Source organism: Thalassophryne amazonica, chromosome 18 (genome assembly GCF_902500255.1).
Source record: "Thalassophryne amazonica chromosome 18, fThaAma1.1, whole genome shotgun sequence".
NCBI classification, from domain to species: Eukaryota; Metazoa; Chordata; class Actinopteri; order Batrachoidiformes; family Batrachoididae; genus Thalassophryne; species Thalassophryne amazonica.
The window spans coordinates 5,800,938-5,820,720 of NC_047120.1; the positions used below are offsets into that span (position 1 = coordinate 5,800,938).

General features: G+C 45.5%; 1 protein-coding gene across 3 annotated transcripts in view; it reads right to left on the minus strand.

Annotated features, from left to right (window-relative positions):
- mtr (5-methyltetrahydrofolate-homocysteine methyltransferase) overlaps positions 1-19,783 on the minus strand; it is a 148,564-nt gene extending 128,781 nt beyond the window's left edge. For all 3 annotated transcript variants that reach the window (XM_034194168.1, XM_034194169.1, XM_034194167.1), the window contains exons 1-3: positions 19,643-19,783; positions 15,797-16,008; positions 7,556-7,645 (exon numbers count right to left, since the gene is read on the minus strand). In XM_034194168.1, coding sequence (XP_034050059.1) covers positions 7,556-7,645; positions 15,797-16,008; positions 19,643-19,778 — 438 coding nt within the window. In that variant the 5' untranslated portion in view covers positions 19,779-19,783. The remainder of the gene's footprint in view (positions 1-7,555; positions 7,646-15,796; positions 16,009-19,642) is intronic.

The following is a 19,783-nucleotide window of genomic DNA, read 5'->3' on the forward strand; positions in this document are numbered from 1 at the left end:
TGGAATCTTTATGATCAGGCAAATAATGCGGTGTAGTTTTCTATATGATTGGAGCATCTTTTAATTTTGACCCCTGTGTAATTTTTCAATTGACCTCTACCTGGCTGCCTATTGAAAATTCAAGTGGCCAATCAGTTTTAAAGAGTTAATGTCTATGGATTACTTGTGCCAAATTTGATGCTTGTATCACCATTTGCAGGATTCCACTCCACATGGTTTGATGGTGAGGAGCTTTTCCAGGCATGTGACAGGCAAATAAAGAAAAATGCTTAAAAAGGTTGGGGGTCTGGGGGGCAGAGCTCCCCCAGAAGCTGAAAGGTTTTTGCCATGGCAATGCTCCCCTGAAGCATTTACTCAAAATAAAGTCTGAAGGACCTAAATGACATGGTGAGATGTTGACAAGCTTCACCCATTCATGTCCGTGACATATGCATATTAATGGCAATGAAAAATACGGTAAAATATCAAATAATGTGGATGTCAATCATTTCAGCACATCCACAGCACTGTGAATCTGATATTCTCTTATATAAACAATCTTCTGTGGAATAAATCTTATCTTTATAGCCATTTGACCACGTGATGGTCTTCATATTTTTATTAATCCACTGCTGTTTGCAGCAGTACAGTCAGAGCTAGAAGGTGCCAGGCATCAGGATCTCACATCTGCTACACAGATTCTGACCAGTATTGGCATAAAAAAAGGCTCTCTACCTCCCAATATATTTTTACACTGCACAAACTTATTTTCCATTCAATGCTCTCTCACTATTCATGCCACTGAAACTGCCATTGTGCAGTGCATGAATGAGGGTTACTAACTGGTGCCCCACGGGCCAGGTTTGGCCCAGTCTCCTTTGATGTATCCATGCCTTACCAGGGTGTCTGGAAAGACATGGGTGTACATGCACCCTGAAACCTGTCAGTGATAACAGGGCAGGGACTCTGGCAACAAATATGCATGTTAAACTTTTCTTTGATCAATTGTGCCCAGTGAGTTGGTGATGTGGCTAGTGAAGCTGAAACTGAGTGATCCCAGTGAGCACATCACGTAACTTTAGATGTTGCATGTCTGAGCACCTCACATTTATACAGTTTGGGGGTGGGTTCGATGAGTACCACCAGGCCGTGGGGAATTATATATATATATATATATATATATATATATATATGTGTGTGTGTGTGTGTGTATATTATGGTACATCAGCACCCCCCCCCCCCCCCCTTTAAAAAAAATGTTGTCATGGATATAAAATTAAAATGTTCTACCCCTAGTAAAAACACAGTGTAAAATATTTTTAAATTTAGAGAAATTCTACCAGGCCCACATCAGCCATGGATATCTGATATAATGGCAATACTCAAAACTTTGGAAACAGTGATTATAAACTTCATTTTCCCAAATAAAGGAAAGATGAAGAAATTATAGACTACAGGCTGCCAACCAATGAGCAGGTCATAAGATGTGACGTTTCATCAATGTGAAGGATCAGCGCAGGGTACACCATCAAACAGAACACACACGGACAATGCAAGGATTGTTCTAGACAAAATGTTTCCTTTCAGATGCAATCTGAAAGGAAACATCCCTATGATTTCAGAGAAAGGAGGCTGTGACAAAATTGTAGAACTGGTTGAGAAGAATGCTAAAATTTGAGTAATAGCAGCAGGCCGTCGCTCATCTCCAAGTGTACTGGCTATGCTGAAAGATGTGGAAAATGATCTGCAGAAGACCTTTCCTCTGTGGACTAGAGTTATGAAAGAGTTGTTAAGTTATGAAAAACCAAGAAGATATTAAATTTCTTCAGTCAATGGAAACTGTTGTTCATGAACAGGCTTGGCATCCCAGATCAAGCGTAAAGAACTGCGAGTACTAAAGCAAAGGAAATTCAAAGACAAGGCTGAGAAAGAAAGAAAAAAAAATAGCTAGTGAAATTGTTCAGCTGGCTGACAGTGAAAGAAGTCAAGATGAAGAGGATAGTGAAGATTTGGTCACCCCTGGTCCATCACAGGGAAAAACACATCATCGAGTAGCTCATCCTAGAACAGCAGCCTTCATTCCACATGACATCAAAATACAAAGTTGGTTTCATTAGCTACAAGAGTGGCGTTATCGGCAACTTGAGTTTTCCATTATTTTCCTTTATTTTGTTTGATCTCGGTGTGGACCCAGTAAATGTTAATCAAAATTCATGAAATGATGACCAAATGATTTTTCATAAGGTAAAACATTTTTATTATATCGCCATAAGAAGATAAAAACATTTTAAAAATCAAGAGGGGTTTGATACACCCTAATGGAGGTGGATTGCTGATGTTTTGAGGATGTGTGAGCTACAAAGGCACAGGAAACTAGGTCAAAATTGATGGCAGGATGAATACAGCATGTTATCAGAAAATACTGGAGGAAACTTTGCACTCATCAGCCTGGAAGCTGCAGATGGGACGTGCTTGGGCATTCCAACATGACAACTATCCAAAAACACGATGCCAAGTTGATCTGTTATTAGCCACAGCAGAATAAAGTGAAGGTTCTAGGGTTCTGGATACACAGAAAATTCAGTGAGGTATATTTCTATTATACATTCCAAATCTAAGGTGGAACTCTACTAGTATATACTAAGGTACATCTAAATATCTTAAAAAAACAAACAAAACAAAAACAAGTAGAGTAGAGCCACTTAGGTGCCTGGTCTTGAGAACCAGGGATGGTTGCATGCATTTGTCTCTTCAAGATTGGACTATTGTAATGCTCTATTTTCTGGTTTGCCGCAGTCCAGCGTTAGGGGTCTTCAACTCATTCAAAATGCTGCTGCCTGACTTTTGACACGAGGCAGAAAGTTTGACCATATTACTCCCATTTTGGCATTTCTTCACTGGCTTCCTGTCGCTGCAAGATCGGATTTTAAGGTTCTGTTATTGGCCTTTAAAACTGTTCATGGAGTTGCACCTTCCGATCTGGCTGACCTGGTCAAGGGCGGGCCCTCCGCTCACAGGGTGCAGGACTTTTATGTGTTCCCAGAGTGAATAAAAAGTCTGCTGGTCACAGAGCTTTCTCCTACCGTGCCCCAGCTCTGTGGAATGATCTCCTGGCACATATACAGCAGTCGGATAATGTGGAGACTTTTAAATCAAGACTAAAAATCCATTTGTTTTCCTTGTTTTATCATTAGTTTTATTGTATTATTTTGTGTTTTTATTCTTGTGCTCTTTTATGGTTTTGTCTTTTTATTGTGGGTTTTTTTATTTTTATTTTTATTACATTTTTTCCTCTGTTTTCGGTATTGTGTTGTGTAAAGGGCCTTGAGGTGATCTCATTGTGAGTTGGCGCTATAGCAATTAATAAATTTGATTTTGACCATCTCAGTCTCCTCTCCTGACTTCAGTATCATTGAGCCACTTTGGGGAGATCTCAAACGTGCAGTTCATGCAAGACAGCCCAGGAATTTACAGGAACTGGAGGCTTTTTGCAAAGAAGAATGGGCACCTTTACCATGAGAGAAAATAAAGAGCCTCGTCCACAACTACCACAAAAGACTCCAAGCTGTCACTGATGCTAAAGGGGGCAACACAAGGCATTAAGAACCGAGGTATGTAAACTTTTGATCAGGGTCATTTGGGTAGTTTCTACTGTCATTATGATTTAAAAAGAGTAAACACAGTTGTCTGACAATAAATGGCTTCACACAAGCACTAACCATAAGTGAAAAGAAATTTCTGTGTTATCATTCATATTCTCTGAAAAATAGGCAAAAAAAAGTAAAATTCTGCCAGGGTATGTAAACGTCTGAGCACAACAGCGCCAACGAAATTGTTTAAGGACCTGTGGCTCTTGAGCTGACTGTACTGGAAATTATTAACCTGTCACTAACTTCTGGATCTATTCCTAAATGTTTCAAATCTGCAGTGACTGAACCATTACTTAAGAAACCTAACCTTGACCCTAGTCTACTGAAAAATTATAGGCAGGTATCAAATCTATAATTTTGTTCTAAAATTCGGGAAAAGTGGTTTCACAGCAGCTCGTGGACCACCTTACTGAGATAAACCTCTTTGAGTGACTGTAGTCTTCACTTAGAACGCACCATCCCACGGAACCAGCTCTTACTGAAGTGGTAAATTATCTTCTGCTTGCAATGGATTCAGACACCACTATGGTTCTGTTACTGTTAGATCTTAGCGCTGCGTTCAGTGTGGTGCATCAATGTATTCTACTCGATAGGCTGGAGAATTACTTTGGGATTGCAGGGAATGCCCCTGCATGGTTGACATCATACCTGACCAGTTGCTCTAATTGTGTCCTGTACAATAATGTCACCTCAAATGTTGTTGCCATGAAATATGGAGTTCCACAGGAGTCCATCTTAGACCCCCTACTTTTCTCCCTTATACAACCCCTGGCAATAATTATGGAATCACCGGCCTCGGAGGATGTTCATTCAGTTGTTTAATTTTGTAGAAAAAAAGCAGATCACAGACATGACACAAAACTAAAGTCATTTCAAATGGCAACTTTCTGGCTTTAAGAAACACTATAAGAAATCAGGAAAAATAATTGTGGTAGTCAGTAACGGTTACTTTTTTAGACCAAGCAGAGGGAAAAAAATATGGACTCACTCAATTCTGAGGAAAGAATTATGCAATCACCCTGTAAATTTTCATCCCCAAAACTAACACCTGCATCAAATCAGATCAGCTCGTTAGTCTGCATCTAAAAAGGAGTGATCACACCTTGGAGAGCTGTTGCACCAAGTGGACTGACATGAATCATGGCTCCAACACGAAAGATGTCAATTGAAACAAAGGAGAGGATTATCAAACTCTTAAAAGAGGGTAAATCATTATGCAATGTTGCAAAAGATGTTGGTTGTTCACAGTCAGCTGTGTCTAAACTCTGGACCAAATACAAACAATATGGAAGGTTGTTAAAGGCAAACATACTGGTAGACCAAGGAAGACATCAAAGCGTCAAGACAGAAAACTTAAAGCAATATGTCTCAAAAATCAAAAATGCACAACAAAACAAATGAGGAACGAATGGGAGGAAACTGGAATCAACGTCTGTGACTGAACTGTAAGAAACCACCTAAAGGAAATGAGATTTACATACAGAAAAGCTAAACGAAAGCCATCATTAACACCTAAACAGAAAAAAACAAGGTTACAATGGGCTAAGGAAAAGCAATTATGGACTGTGGATGACTGGATGAAAGTCATATTCAGTGATGAATCTCGAATCTGCATTGGGCAAGGTGATGATGCTGGAACTTTTGTTTGGTGCCGTTCCAATGAGATTTATAAAGATGACTTCCTGAAGAGAACATGTAAATTTCCACAGCCATTGATGATATGGGGCTGCATGTCAGGTAAAGGCACTGGGGAGATGGCTGTCATTACATCATCAATAAATGCACAAGTTTACGTTGATATTTCGGACACTTTTCTTATCACATCAATTGAAAGGATGTTTGGGGATGATGAAATCATTTTTCAAGATGATAATGCATCTTGCCATAGAGCAAAAACTGTGAAAACATTCCTTGCAAAAAGACACATAGGGTCAACGTCATGGCCTGCAAATAGTCCGGATCTTAATCCAATTGAAAATGTTTGGTGGAAGTTGAAGAAAATGGTCCATGACAAGGCTCCAACCTGCAAAGCTGATCTGGCAACAGCAATCAGAGAAAGTTGGAGCCAGATTGATGAAGAGTACTGTTTGTCACTCATTAAGTCCATGCCTCAGAGACTGCAAGCTGTTATAAAAGCCAGAGGTGGTGCAACAAAATACTAGTGATGTGTTGGAGCGTGCTTTTGTTTTTCATGATTCCATAATTTATTCCTCAGAATTGAGTGAGTCCATATTTGTTTCCCTCTGCTTGGTCTAAAAAAGTAACCGTTACTGACTGCCACAATTTTTTTTCCTGATTTCTTATAGTGTTTCTTAAAGCCAGAAAGTTGCCATTTGAAATGACTTTAGTTTTGTGTCATGTCTGTGATCTGCTTTTTTTCTACAAAATTAAACAACTGAATGAACATCCTCCGAGGCTGGTGATTCCATAATTTTTGCCAGGGGTTGTATAGCACCCCTTGGGCAAATACTGCAAAGGTATGGGTAGGACTGTCACAATTATTACAATATTCGTCAATCGCGATTATTTTTCATATTCGCGATTATTTTTCATATTCGCGATTACTGTGAATTATTTATTTTATCCACAAAGCATAAAACGAGTCAGAATCTGACGTCATTGTGCTGCAGCCTCGCTCACTCTGTTTCGCTCTCGTCTTAGGGCAGGACAGTAACATGGAGGCTGAAGAGCGATCCATCCTGCCGTTTGGATAAGACGGCCGATTAAAACAGTGGCCGTCTTCTTCAAAAGCCGTCTAAAATCCGGAGCTGTCGGTGTGTGTGTCTGTGTGTGTGTGTGTGTGCGCGCGCACGGAGTCAACAGGCTGCAGACTGGGAGGGAGGGGGTGCGTGAGGGAGATTCCTGAATGCAGGCGCGACAGGTTACAGTCTGAGAACCATCAGTGCGCATCGAGCGCGGAACAGAGAGAGGATTTTAACCCGAGTGAACAAGTAAAAAAAAACCCCAGAACGTGGAGCTGCTTTTACTTCTCTCTGAATTTTCTCTAAAGGTGTGATTCTGCCGTTACCATCCTGTTCACACCATGTGCGCGTCGTATGCTGAATTTATGAGATCATGAGATTAAATAAATGGTCAAATAGCTTTAAAAACATATTTAAAAAATGAGAATATATGAATGAACTGAGCCACAAAAAAAATAAAAAATAAAAAAACCCTGACATGGAGAAGCTGTGGTGATGTTCAGACGCACAGATCACAAAAAGCAGGTGAGAACTCTGAACTTTAACAGCTGTTATTTTCCAAAGGTATTTATTTGTTCAATCTTGAGCTTAATGCAGTGTTTAAGCACAAAACGTGACTGATGAGGAGAAACAATTTCAGAAATGCAACAGAAACAACCACAAATCAGAAAAAGTTGGGACTGTATGTAAAATGAAAATAAAAATGTTGCACTATTCCCAGTTTCTCCACTCACAGAAGCCAAACATTCTTCCAAAGTTGTGTAATTATACTACAATAGTAGAATATAAAGAAGGGGGGAAAAAAGAAAAAAAAATAGACAATATATTCGTCAATTGCAATTATTTGTCTGACAATTAATCGTATCCAGAAATTCCTACTCGTGACAGCCCTAGGTATGGGATTACTTTTCACTGCGATGCTGATGACACTCAGTTGTACTTGCCAATAATTGCTGGTAATCTCATACACATCCATGACTTTTGAAGACTGCCTTACTTCAGTGAAAAGCTGGATTTCCGGCAATTTCTTACTTTTAAACTCTGATACGACTGAAATGATGGTTCTTGGTCCAGCAAGACATCAGTTCACATCAGTTTGACCAGCTAACACTTAGCCTAGGCTCATGTGCCTTGAAGCAGAATTGTTGTGATGTGGTGCCATACAAATAAAATAAGTTGAATTACTATGGAAGTTTGTATGACCAGACCAGGTTGTGTTCTTACCAGGTGTTGCAGTCCGTAGTCCGCCTGGGCCACAGCTGTGCTGCTGAATGTGTTGGTCTCTATGATGTCAGCACCAGCATCCAGGTACTCCTTTAAAAACACAACCGTACAACTTCAGAAACACAACTGTGATCATACTGCCATTTCTGCTATGTGGTGTTCCACTGATCCATAAGTATTTCATCACACACCACTGGACATGAAGGAATAACAAGTGCACGGTCTGTACTAACCCACAGCACACTGGAAAACAATGATAATACTGTAAGTGACGATTTTCTCCAGAAGGTTTTTACAAGGTACAATTCATTGATTTTGACCTTTGACCTTTTTACATCAAAATCAAGAGGCTTTTTCAGGTCACTATGCCAAACACACATAACATGTTTGGTGATAATCACCAGAGAAATGCCGCATGACTGGCTGACTCATCCCCACTGACTGTGAGTGAATCAAAGAAAGAAAAAGCAGCTGGTACAGAAAATGAATGAATGAATGGGCAGTGGGCATTAGTCTTGCTTTGTTTAACAAACTCAGTGTTGATGCAGCAATAAGTCAACACAACAGTCAGAAGCTTTTTTTAAAACATATTTTGCTCTCCTTTGCTTCAAATAAACAACAAGCTTCTTTTCTACATTCTCGCATTCTGAAGAGGTTGAGAACGCATTTAGCTACGATTGCCGCTCTCGCTTGTAGCCTTGCAACCCACTTTTGGTTGGAGCTACGTGCACTGCACACGTCCTCCAGAGGCTGCGAGACACGGCTTCACCATTTTGTATTTTTTGATTCGCCTGTCGTGAGTACACCTTCCTCACCAGGTGCGCACCTTCGCCGCTGCCCTGCTGGGTATTTTCCTCTGAGCACAGCTGAAGTCAATAGCTGCTAGCCGCTAACCTTTTAGCTGTGTTGTTTCGACGAAAGCTGGCTACTTGTCGCTAACCCCGTTAACTACGTGGCAGTGTGTGTATCGGAACCAGTATAGTGTACTGTGTTGGGCTTGCCGTGAGAGTTTTCCACTCCTTGAAGTACTTTAGCAGTACCGCTAGCAGCTACTGTTTGGGCTGTGTGCATCGTGTTATTACTGTGGCTGTGAACGATTCACGCTCCGTGCCTCGTGTTACGGCTGTGGCTGTGAACGATTCACGCTGCGTGCCTCGTGTTACGGCTGTGGCTGTGAACGATTCACGCTGCGTGCCTCGTGTTACGGCTGTGGCTGTGAACGATTCACGCTGCGTGCCTCGTGTTACGGCTGTGGCTGTGAACGATTCACGCTGCGTGCCTCGTGTTACGGCTGTGGCTGTGAACGATTCACGCTGCGTGCCTCGTGTTACGGCTGTGGCTGTGAACGATTCACGCTGCGTGCCTCGTGTTACGGCTGTGGCTGTGAACGATTCACGCTGCGTGCCTCGTGTTACGGCTGTGGCTGTGAACGATTCACGCTGCGTGCCTCGTGTTACGGCTGTGGCTGTGAACGATTCACGCTGCGTGCCTCGTGTTACGGCTGTGGCTGTGAACGATTCACGCTGCGTGCCTCGTGTTACGGCTGTGGCTGTGAACGATTCACGCTGCGTGCCTCGTGTTACGGCTGTGGCTGTGAACGATTCACGCTGCGTGCCTCGTGTTACGGCTGTGGCTGTGAACGATTCACGCTGCGTGCCTCGTGTTACGGCTGTGGCTGTGAACGATTCACGCTGCGTGCCTCGTGTTACGGCTGTGGCTGTGAACGATTCACGCTGCGTGCCTCGTGTTACGGCTGTGGCTGTGAACGATTCACGCTGCGTGCCTCGTGTTACGGCTGTGGCTGTGAACGATTCACGCTGCGTGCCTCGTGTTACGGCTGTGGCTGTGAACGATTCACGCTGCGTGCCTCGTGTTACGGCTGTGGCTGTGAACGATTCACGCTGCGTGCCTCGTGTTACGGCTGTGGCTGTGAACGATTCACGCTGCGTGCCTCGTGTTACGGCTGTGGCTGTGAACGATTCACGCTGCGTGCCTCGTGTTACGGCTGTGGCTGTGAACGATTCACGCTCCGTGCCTCGTGTTACGGCTGTGGCTGTGAACGATTCACGCTCCGTGCCTCGTGTTACGGCTGTGGCTGTGAACGATTCACGCTCCGTGCCTCGTGTTACGGCTGTGGCTGTGAACGATTCACGCTCCGTGCCTCGTGTTACGGCTGTGGCTGTGAACGATTCACGCTGCGTGCCTCGTGTTACGGCTGTGGCTGTGAACGATTCACGCTGCGTGCCTCGTGTTACGGCTGTGGCTGTGAACGATTCACGCTGCGTGCCTCGTGTTACGGCTGTGGCTGTGCACGATTCACGCTGCGTGCCTCGTGTTACGGCTGTGGCTGTGAACGATTCACGCTGCGTGCCTCGTGTTACGGCTGTGGCTGTGAACGATTCACGCTCCGTGCCTCGTGTTACGGCTGTGGCTGTGAACGATTCACGCTCCGTGCCTCGTGTTACGGCTGTGGCTGTGAACGATTCACGCTCCGTGCCTCGTGTTACGGCTGTGGCTGTGAAAGATTCACGCTCCGTGCCTCGTGTTACGACTGTGGCTGTGAAAGATTCACGCTCCGTGCCTCGTGTTACGACTGTGGCTGTGAAAGATTCACGCTCCGTGCCTCGTGTTACGGCTGTGACTGTGAACGATTCACGCTCCGTGGCTTGTGTTAGCATTACGCTGCGAGTGAGTCATACACTGCGAGTGATTCACTCTCCGTGGCTTGTGTTAGCATTACGCTGCGAGTGAGTCATACACTGCGAGTGATTCACGCTCCGTGCCTCATGTTACGGCTGTGACTGTGAACGATTCACACGCCGTGCCTCGTGTTACGGCTGTGGCTGTGAACGATTCACGCTGCGTGCCTCGTGTTACGGCTGTGGCTGTGAACGATTCACGCTGCGTGCCTCGTGTTACGGCTGTGGCTGTGAACGATTCACGCTGCGTGCCTCGTGTTACGGCTGTGGCTGTGAACGATTCACGCTGCGTGCCTCGTGTTACGGCTGTGGCTGTGAACGATTCACGCTGCGTGCCTCGTGTTACGGCTGTGGCTGTGAACGATTCACGCTGCGTGCCTCGTGTTACGGCTGTGGCTGTGAACGATTCACGCTGCGTGCCTCGTGTTACGGCTGTGGCTGTGAACGATTCACGCTGCGTGCCTCGTGTTACGGCTGTGGCTGTGAACGATTCACGCTGCGTGCCTCGTGTTACGGCTGTGGCTGTGAACGATTCACGCTGCGTGCCTCGTGTTACGGCTGTGGCTGTGAACGATTCACGCTGCGTGCCTCGTGTTACGGCTGTGGCTGTGAACGATTCACGCTGCGTGCCTCGTGTTACGGCTGTGGCTGTGAACGATTCACGCTGCGTGCCTCGTGTTACGGCTGTGGCTGTGAACGATTCACGCTGCGTGCCTCGTGTTACGGCTGTGGCTGTGAACGATTCACGCTGCGTGCCTCGTGTTACGGCTGTGGCTGTGAACGATTCACGCTGCGTGCCTCGTGTTACGGCTGTGGCTGTGAACGATTCACGCTGCGTGCCTCGTGTTACGGCTGTGGCTGTGAACGATTCACGCTGCGTGCCTCGTGTTACGGCTGTGGCTGTGAACGATTCACGCTGCGTGCCTCGTGTTACGGCTGTGGCTGTGAACGATTCACGCTGCGTGCCTCGTGTTACGGCTGTGGCTGTGAACGATTCACGCTGCGTGCCTCGTGTTACGGCTGTGGCTGTGAACGATTCACGCTGCGTGCCTCGTGTTACGGCTGTGGCTGTGAACGATTCACGCTGCGTGCCTCGTGTTACGGCTGTGGCTGTGAACGATTCACGCTGCGTGCCTCGTGTTACGGCTGTGGCTGTGAACGATTCACGCTGCGTGCCTCGTGTTACGGCTGTGGCTGTGAACGATTCACGCTGCGTGCCTCGTGTTACGGCTGTGGCTGTGAACGATTCACGCTGCGTGCCTCGTGTTACGGCTGTGGCTGTGAACGATTCACGCTCCGTGCCTCGTGTTACGGCTGTGGCTGTGAACGATTCACGCTCCGTGCCTCGTGTTACGGCTGTGGCTGTGAACGATTCACGCTCCGTGCCTCGTGTTACGGCTGTGGCTGTGAACGATTCACGCTCCGTGCCTCGTGTTACGGCTGTGGCTGTGAACGATTCACGCTGCGTGCCTCGTGTTACGGCTGTGGCTGTGAACGATTCACGCTGCGTGCCTCGTGTTACGGCTGTGGCTGTGAACGATTCACGCTGCGTGCCTCGTGTTACGGCTGTGGCTGTGAACGATTCACACTGCGTGCCTCGTGTTACGGCTGTGGCTGTGAACGATTCACGCTGCGTGCCTCGTGTTACGGCTGTGGCTGTGAACGATTCACGCTCCGTGCCTCGTGTTATGGCTGTGGCTGTGAACGATTCACGCTCCGTGCCTCGTGTTACGGCTGTGGCTGTGAACGATTCACGCTCCGTGCCTCGTGTTACGACTGTGGCTGTGAAAGATTCACGCTCCGTGCCTCGTGTTACGACTGTGGCTGTGAAAGATTCACGCTCCGTGCCTCGTGTTACGACTGTGGCTGTGAAAGATTCACGCTCCGTGCCTCGTGTTACGGCTGTGACTGTGAACGATTCACGCTCCGTGTCTCATGTTACGGCTGTGACTGTGAGCGATTCACTCTCCGTGGCTTGTGTTAGCATTACGCTGCGAGTGAGTCATACACTGCGAGTGATTCACGCTCCGTGCCTCATGTTACGGCTGTGACTGTGAACGATTCACACGCCGTGCCTCGTGTTACGGCTGTGGCTGTGAACGATTCACGCTCCGTGCCTCGTGTTACGGCTGTGGCTGTGAACGATTCACGCTCCGTGTCTCATGTTACGGCTGTGACTGTGAGCGATTCACTCTCCGTGGCTTGTGTTAGCATTACACTGCGAGTGATTCCCGCTCCGTGCCTTGTGTTACTATTTACACTGCATGCGATTCACGCTTTCTTTCTATCTGTAACCATCAGGCCATCTGCACGCAGTTCGCAATGTTGTCGGGGCCTTTGTTGCATGGCTGTAGTACCTGCTTGGCTCCCTTGAGCCCAGGTGATGGACATGTTTTGACCCTTGTGGAAGCTGTTTGCACGGTGGTGTGAGAACCAAAAGTTGGTGTGAGAACCAAAAGTTAGACCCAGAGCGTTGCCCTGTGCCTATTCTACTCAAATATTTACAAGAACTGCTGGAGATAGGACTTTCTGTCACTACCTTGAAGGATTATGTTGCTGCAATCTCTGCCCGGCACATCTACGTTGATGGCTGGTCAGTGGGTTCGCTTTTCTGAGTATGTCATTTTTTGAAAGGTGCTCTACGTTTGCCTCCAAGGCTTGCATGTGTACCTTCATGGGACCTTCCACTAGTCCTGGAGGGTTTAAGCTTATCTCCTTTCAAACCAGTTGAAAGTGCTGATCTTAAATAGGTATCAGTGAAGACCGCCTTTCTACTTGCACTATCTTCGGCTAAGCGGGTGGGAGCGCTCCATGCCCTATCAGTCGCTGAGGACTGTTTGCGATAGAAGTCTGACAGATCTGGGGTTACGCTGTGGCCTAATCTGTCCTTTTTACCCAAGAGAATTTCAACATTTCATGTTAACCAGCCAGTTTCCTTGGCTGTGTATACCCCGCATTCTGATCCAAATTATCTATCTCAGGTTCCCTGTGTCCTGTCCAAATGTTGAAGCGGTACATTAGTGCGTCTGCTGGGGTTTGGAAAACAGATGCCCTGTTTGTGTGTTACGGTGATCACCAAAAAGGCTGTGCTGCCTCACAGTAGCGACTTTCACACTGGGTCGTGGATGCCATTTTACAAGTATACAAGTTCAGGGGTCTTCAGCCTCCTAAAGTTACGTGCCATTCCACCAGAGGGGTGTCCACCTCCTGGGCTGCAGCGAGAGGTGTTCCTTTGAGTGATATTTGTGCTGCTGCTACGTGGGCTTCGTCTTGTACCTTCGCCCGCTATTACAGACAATGTGGCCGCTCTTCCTGCGGTGACTTCGGCGGTGCTGTCTGCCTCCTCTCCCCACTGCTGATGCTAGGTGAGTGTGACTCTTCATGACCTTGTTGGTATTAAGTCATCCAGGTGCTAAAGCAACGCCCTCTGGCAGTCAGTAGGAATGAAACAGAACGAGAGTTACGGATGTAACTAAGGTTCTATGAATTCCGGATGACCGCCAGAGTTGCTTGTCACTCAGAGTCTTGCGAGTTCATTCCGAAAAGAAGCGAGCGTTGGGTGCGTCTGGAATATAAAGACAACCAGTGACGTCACCCAGGTCACATCCAATGGCGTGACTTTGTTGGTATATATTCTCAACCTCTCTGTGCTTGCGCATATATAGTTATCCAGATGCTAAAGAACCGCCCTCTGGCAGTCATCCGGAATTCATAGAACCTTAGTTACATTCGTAACTCTTGTTACATTTTAGGAATGCCCCAAAATACTACAGGCTGCCACCTGATGGCCAAATAGGAGTGGCCTACAGCCAGAATGGTTTGCCACACTGCACTCAAACTTATAGAAGCCCCTTTACCCTGTTATGGGAGCAAATTCTCCAAGTTTCATTAAAATCGGAGGAAGTTCCCAATTTACCATATTTGGCCTCTTCAACACAAACGGTGCAAAAAGGGTCGATACCAAAACCAGCCAAAAAACTCTCTTTACCACTGAAACTAAAGATGCTGAGTCACAATATGAGCCATATTTCATCACTTTGACTTAGGGCACATGCAGAAATTATTTCACGAAAAAGTAGTAATTTCGCATTTTGGCGGCAAAAAGCGCCCTCTATACCTGTGCGCCCAAAGTCAGCTGCCAAAATTTTCAACAAAATCAAAGTAAGAGGTTGTAATCTATCATCACATACATAAAAGACCTTGGCTGACTAAATATGCAGGCCACAATGCCGCTGTGAAAATGTGCATAGTTACAAAAAAATGGCGATTTGCAGTGCAACCTATGGGCTGCGCTCTGAGTCAGCCGCCAAAATTTTCACGTTTTTGGAGAGTCCACTAACACTAATGAAATTAAATTTGGCTCACTCAGGGTGCACAGAAATATGAGCATTCAAAAACCTAAATTTTGTGATTTTGCGATTTTGGCTCATTTTGACCCAAAATTTCCAGGACCCCCTTAAAAAAAAAAAGCAGACCCTATCAAGCATTTTTTTTAAAAAAGTGATTTTTGTTCCTTTCTAACATATATCTACCCATAAAAATTTTGGGGGACAAAGCTAAAGGGGTCATGAATCACCCTCCAATAGAAACCTGCCTGACTCTTATAAAAACTGGTTTTAAAAGGTTTCGTCTATGACCTCAGATCAGACGAGACGACCCGCTGAATTTAAGCATATTACTAAGCGGAGGAAAAGAAACTAACCAGGATTCCCTCAGTAGCGGCAAGCGAACAGGGAAGAGCCCAGTACCGAATCCCCATCCAACATGCGTGCGGGAAATGTGGCGTACGGAAGACCACTGGCATGGCGCAGACCGGGGCCTGAGTCCTTCTGATCGAGGTTCAGCCCATGGACGGTGTGAGGCCGATAATGGCCCCCGCGTGCCAGGATCAGGTCTTGCCGGAGTCAGGTTGTTTGGGAATGTAGCCCAAAGCAGGTGATAAACTCCAGCTAAGGCTAAAGAGACCGATAGTTGATAAATACCTTAAGGGAAAGTAGAAAAGAACTTTCAAGATAGAGTTCAAGAAGGCATGAAACCGTTGGGGATGGCGCAGGCCGCCTGGGGGATTCAATTCGGTGGGCCAGGCGCAGCCGTACGGTGCTTCCGGGGGATCTGCACTGACCGTCCGCATTTCCTCCGTGGTTTCCATAACATTTTCTAGTAATGTCAATTCAGGTTTAAGTGCAAATCTTGAATATTAAATGATTGGGAAAAAAAAAAAAAAAGAAACACCCTTGAGTGAAAATCTGTGAACTTTTCAGAAAAGCGGAGCATCATCACCGCAGCACATCTCCAGGGAACCAATGAGACGGAGAAAAATATGCCACCCTCACTGAAGGAAAGGTCTTTTTGTGACTCTCTCCGTCTACAGTCAGCTGATTTGTCACACAAACTCTGCCACAACAGAAACAAAAGTCCTTTCCTGTGACTCATGAGCTGAATTAGACATGCATGTCTGCACTTTGTCAGTGATTCCACAGTAACATAACATCATGTTAACTTCAGAGAGAAAACCTTGAACAGAGCTGATCCGATGAGGTACCTTGTGGATTTGGTAAATGATGTCCGGCCGTGTGATGCTGAGAAGGTCATTGTTGCCCTTCAGAGGAAAGGGGTGGTCTTTAAATCTGTCCCCCCTGAAATCTTCCTCTTCAAGGTTCTGCTGCTGGATCATTGTTCCTAAGCCACCATCCAGGACCATAATCCTTTGTTGCAGCACTTCTTTCAGTTCAGCCTCCAGCGGGCATCTATATCCTGGAAAGAACATAAGAACATCCGTCTCACTGAGAACAGACCAGCAACATGCCAGAACTACAGCCAGTATACCTGGGAATAAGTTGACTTAACAAAAAGAAATAAACATTTTAAATTCTAAATTAAAACCATAACCAGTTTCTCAACATTCAAACTTGCTTGGACACATTGTTTAATTAGTCAGTCAATCGACATTTACAGCAGGTAAAATAGGCATTGAACACATCACCATTTTTCTCAGTAAATATATTTCTAAAGGTGCTACTGACATGACATTTCCACCAGATTTCCAGAGCAACCCAGGTAATCCCCACATATGGAAACCACAAACCACAGAGGTCCATAAATTAAGTTACAGTGCAGCTGGAAAGTTTTCACAGCGCTTCTTTTTTTTTCCCCACATTTTATGTCACGGGCGTCCAGCTCTAGGAAGAGTCCAGGTGGATCTGAACTTCATCCATTTACAGATGATGAAGGCCACTGTGCTCATTGGGACCTCCAAAGCAACAGAAATGTTTCTGTACCCTTCCCCAGATTTGTACCTCGAGACAATCCTGTCTCAGAGGTCTACAAACAATTCCCTTGGTTTGTGCTCTGACTGTCAACTGTGGGACCTCTTATGTAGACAGGTTTGTGTCTTTCCAAATCATGTCCAATCAACTGAATTTAGCACAATTAAGCTGCAGAAACATCTCAAGGATGATTGAGAATTATTGTTTGTGTGGTTAATAGTGAAAACTGACTGTGCATGTAAATGGTAAATAAAATGGACTGCATTTATATAGCGCTTTTCCGCGTATCAGATGCTCAACGTGCTTTACAATAATGCCTCACATTCACCCCGATGTCAGGGTGCTGCCATACAAGGCGCCCACTACACACCGGGAGCAACTCGGGGATTAAGGACCTTGCCCAAGAGCCCTTAGTGATTTTCCGGTCAGGCTGGGATTTGAACCAAGGATCCACTGGTCTCAAGCCCAGCACTTAACCATGAGACCATCACGTGGTATGATGAATTATGTCCATTACGTGTTCAATGTCAGCCACAGTGGACAGAATAATGAACTCTGCAGAAAACTAGTCTGTATCTAATGGGAACCCTCGGTGTCCATTCTCTTGTGAAATATAAAAGGTGACGTGTCACTGGGTTTAAACGTGTCTCATGGTCAGTGCGTGAAACTTGACAGCCCTGCTGGTGGTTTTGCTACATGAAGCAACCAAACAATGGCAAGTTTGCTGGATGAACAATCTGCACACCATCTAACAAATTACCTTGTTAGCTACATGTTATTACATTTCATTTATTTATTTAAAAGGGACAGTACATATTAACCCTCTGGGGTCCGAGGGCATTTTTTGGACAGTTCACTCGCCTGGCATAAATGTTTTATTATTGCTGTTAACAGCTCCCCCTGCATCCCACAATCAAGTTTTATGTCTTTTTTTCAGGACAATCTGTGCTTTCAGAATATATATGCTTTTGTTGTGTTTTATAAGTGTAATAAAGGTTTACAATCAAAAATAGGCAAAGAAAAAATAAAGCAAAAAATAATTTTCCACACACATTTATTCAAAATAATGAGGATAAAATCTATATCGGATTCCTGATGGGGATGCAACGTCCGATTTCGATCAAGTCTGAAACCACGTGATCGGGCCCGATTTCTGATCACGTGATCAGATCAGGACATCCCTAATGATATGTACGAAAGCTAAACTGCATGGGATGCAAAGTGGTTTGGCCACTTTGTAGATGTTGAATTAATTGCTTAGCAACCCACTTTTCAAGGACTCTAGAAAAGACTGGCAGTATGCTAACTGGTCTGTAGTTATTAATATTATTTTTATCGCCGCCTTAAAAATCGGGGTAACTGTGGCCATCTTCCATGTCTCTGGTACAGTGGAATGTTCAACAGTTATTTACTTACTTATGGGTTGCCGCGGAGCCACGTCACTTCCGGTGAAGTGGCCAATCCAAAGGCGAGAATTCGTACCTCCACGACTGGCCGCCCGATGAAAACAAGTCTGGGTTCCATTGATTGTCTACTGAAATCAGCTGGTTTTGTTTTGTCTCTAGCTTGTTTCTAACAGCCAACTAACAGCTATCACTACATGGAACTACGAGATTTATACACCATGCTGACCTGAAATGAACCATTGTGCATTAAACTGACTTTATTGACGAGTCTTACCCATTTGAAAAGTGACCAAGTTATATGTATTTGTATTGAGCCCGGTGATGTTTTCATCGGCCAAAAATGGCCACCAGAGGGTGCTCGGTGTAAAGTCCGCGGCAACCCATTACTGAATGGGACACTTTAGCCATCGCCTTAAGGCGGGCTTACACTGTGCGAGTTTTGGCCCTTTTTCAGCCGATTTTTCACTCGTGCGAGAATTTTTTGGATCGCGCCGAGTTTCTGCTTAATCGTGCGTCCTGCATCGTGCAGTCTACATGGAGTAACGAGCTACGTTTAACATCTCACGACCACCTCCCGATCAGGAATCGTATGGTCGGATGAAAATCAAACCTGTTTGATATTTTGGTCGGCTGTCGTGGCTCGTGAGGGTTCCGCGCTGCTGAAGCAGCTGTACAAGCATCTACGCGCTGATTACCTCGCGCACTGTGCATGAGCAAACACCGGAGAGAGCAAACAGTGATCTCATGTAAAGTCTTATGGGGTTTTTTTGTGTGTTCCCTCGCAATAACCTAATATCATATTAAAGTTCATGCCTATCAGCGCGCAGTGAGTGGAATCAGGCGGTGGGAGACTGAACGTATATGCGCGCGTGCGCACACACACACAGCAGACAACAGCAGGATTTACGAATAGATGAGGGAATAAGTTGCTGCACCTTGCACAGCTGTATGACTCCATATGAAATATAATTTATTTACACAACAATGTAAGTAGCCACACCTGTTACCAATGTTTATTTTATTTTTTACTGTCCTCTCATGGATCATGTTGCTGTCTGCTGTGTGTGCGCGCGCGCGCATATACGTTCAGTCTCCCCCACCTGATTTCACTCACTGTGCGCACTGATAGGCATGAAATAAATTTTTTTTTTAAAGAAAAAAAGCTTCCGACGTGTGGTTTTTGAACGTACAATGTGAGCAGTCAGATCTCATCAGAGCATCAGCCGTACAGTGTGAGAACATGAATCATGCGCAACAATTGAAAATATCGTACACTGTCTGCCCAGCCTTAGCCCCCCCCACCCGAGGATTCTGTCTGGAGCCGCCACTGCACTGCCACACAAACTCCCCCAAAATAAAACGTGTCCCTGATCCATGTGATTTATTTGCACAGGGTGACGGCACAGAGTCTAAACAGAGAATTAATAACAGAGCTGACACCTCTGCTGCTCCACAAGAATGTTTTTGGAAAATAAAACTTCTGTTCTGAATCCGATCTTACACTGAAGTGACACGTGCGCAGTAATTTTCCAGTGTTTGACTGCAAAGCATCGCTGTGCAGTCAAACACCGGTCACTGCTTCAAGCAGCTTTTGACCGGCTAAATTTGGACTTTATTGATTGTGGACAGAAGCGAACATGTGAGGCTTCGGCTAACTCACATTAGCTAAGAACACTCAGACAGCCATCGGGAAATGTCAGCACAAACACCACTAACCTGCAGCCGCTTTAGCTGGAGACATGGTGTGAAGAGCGAGTCTGCAAAACAGCCGTCCGAACAAAAAACGTCCAATCTTGTAAAGTTGACTAGAGTTTGTCTTATGACACCATGGCACGGCGAAACACTGCTTCATTCACA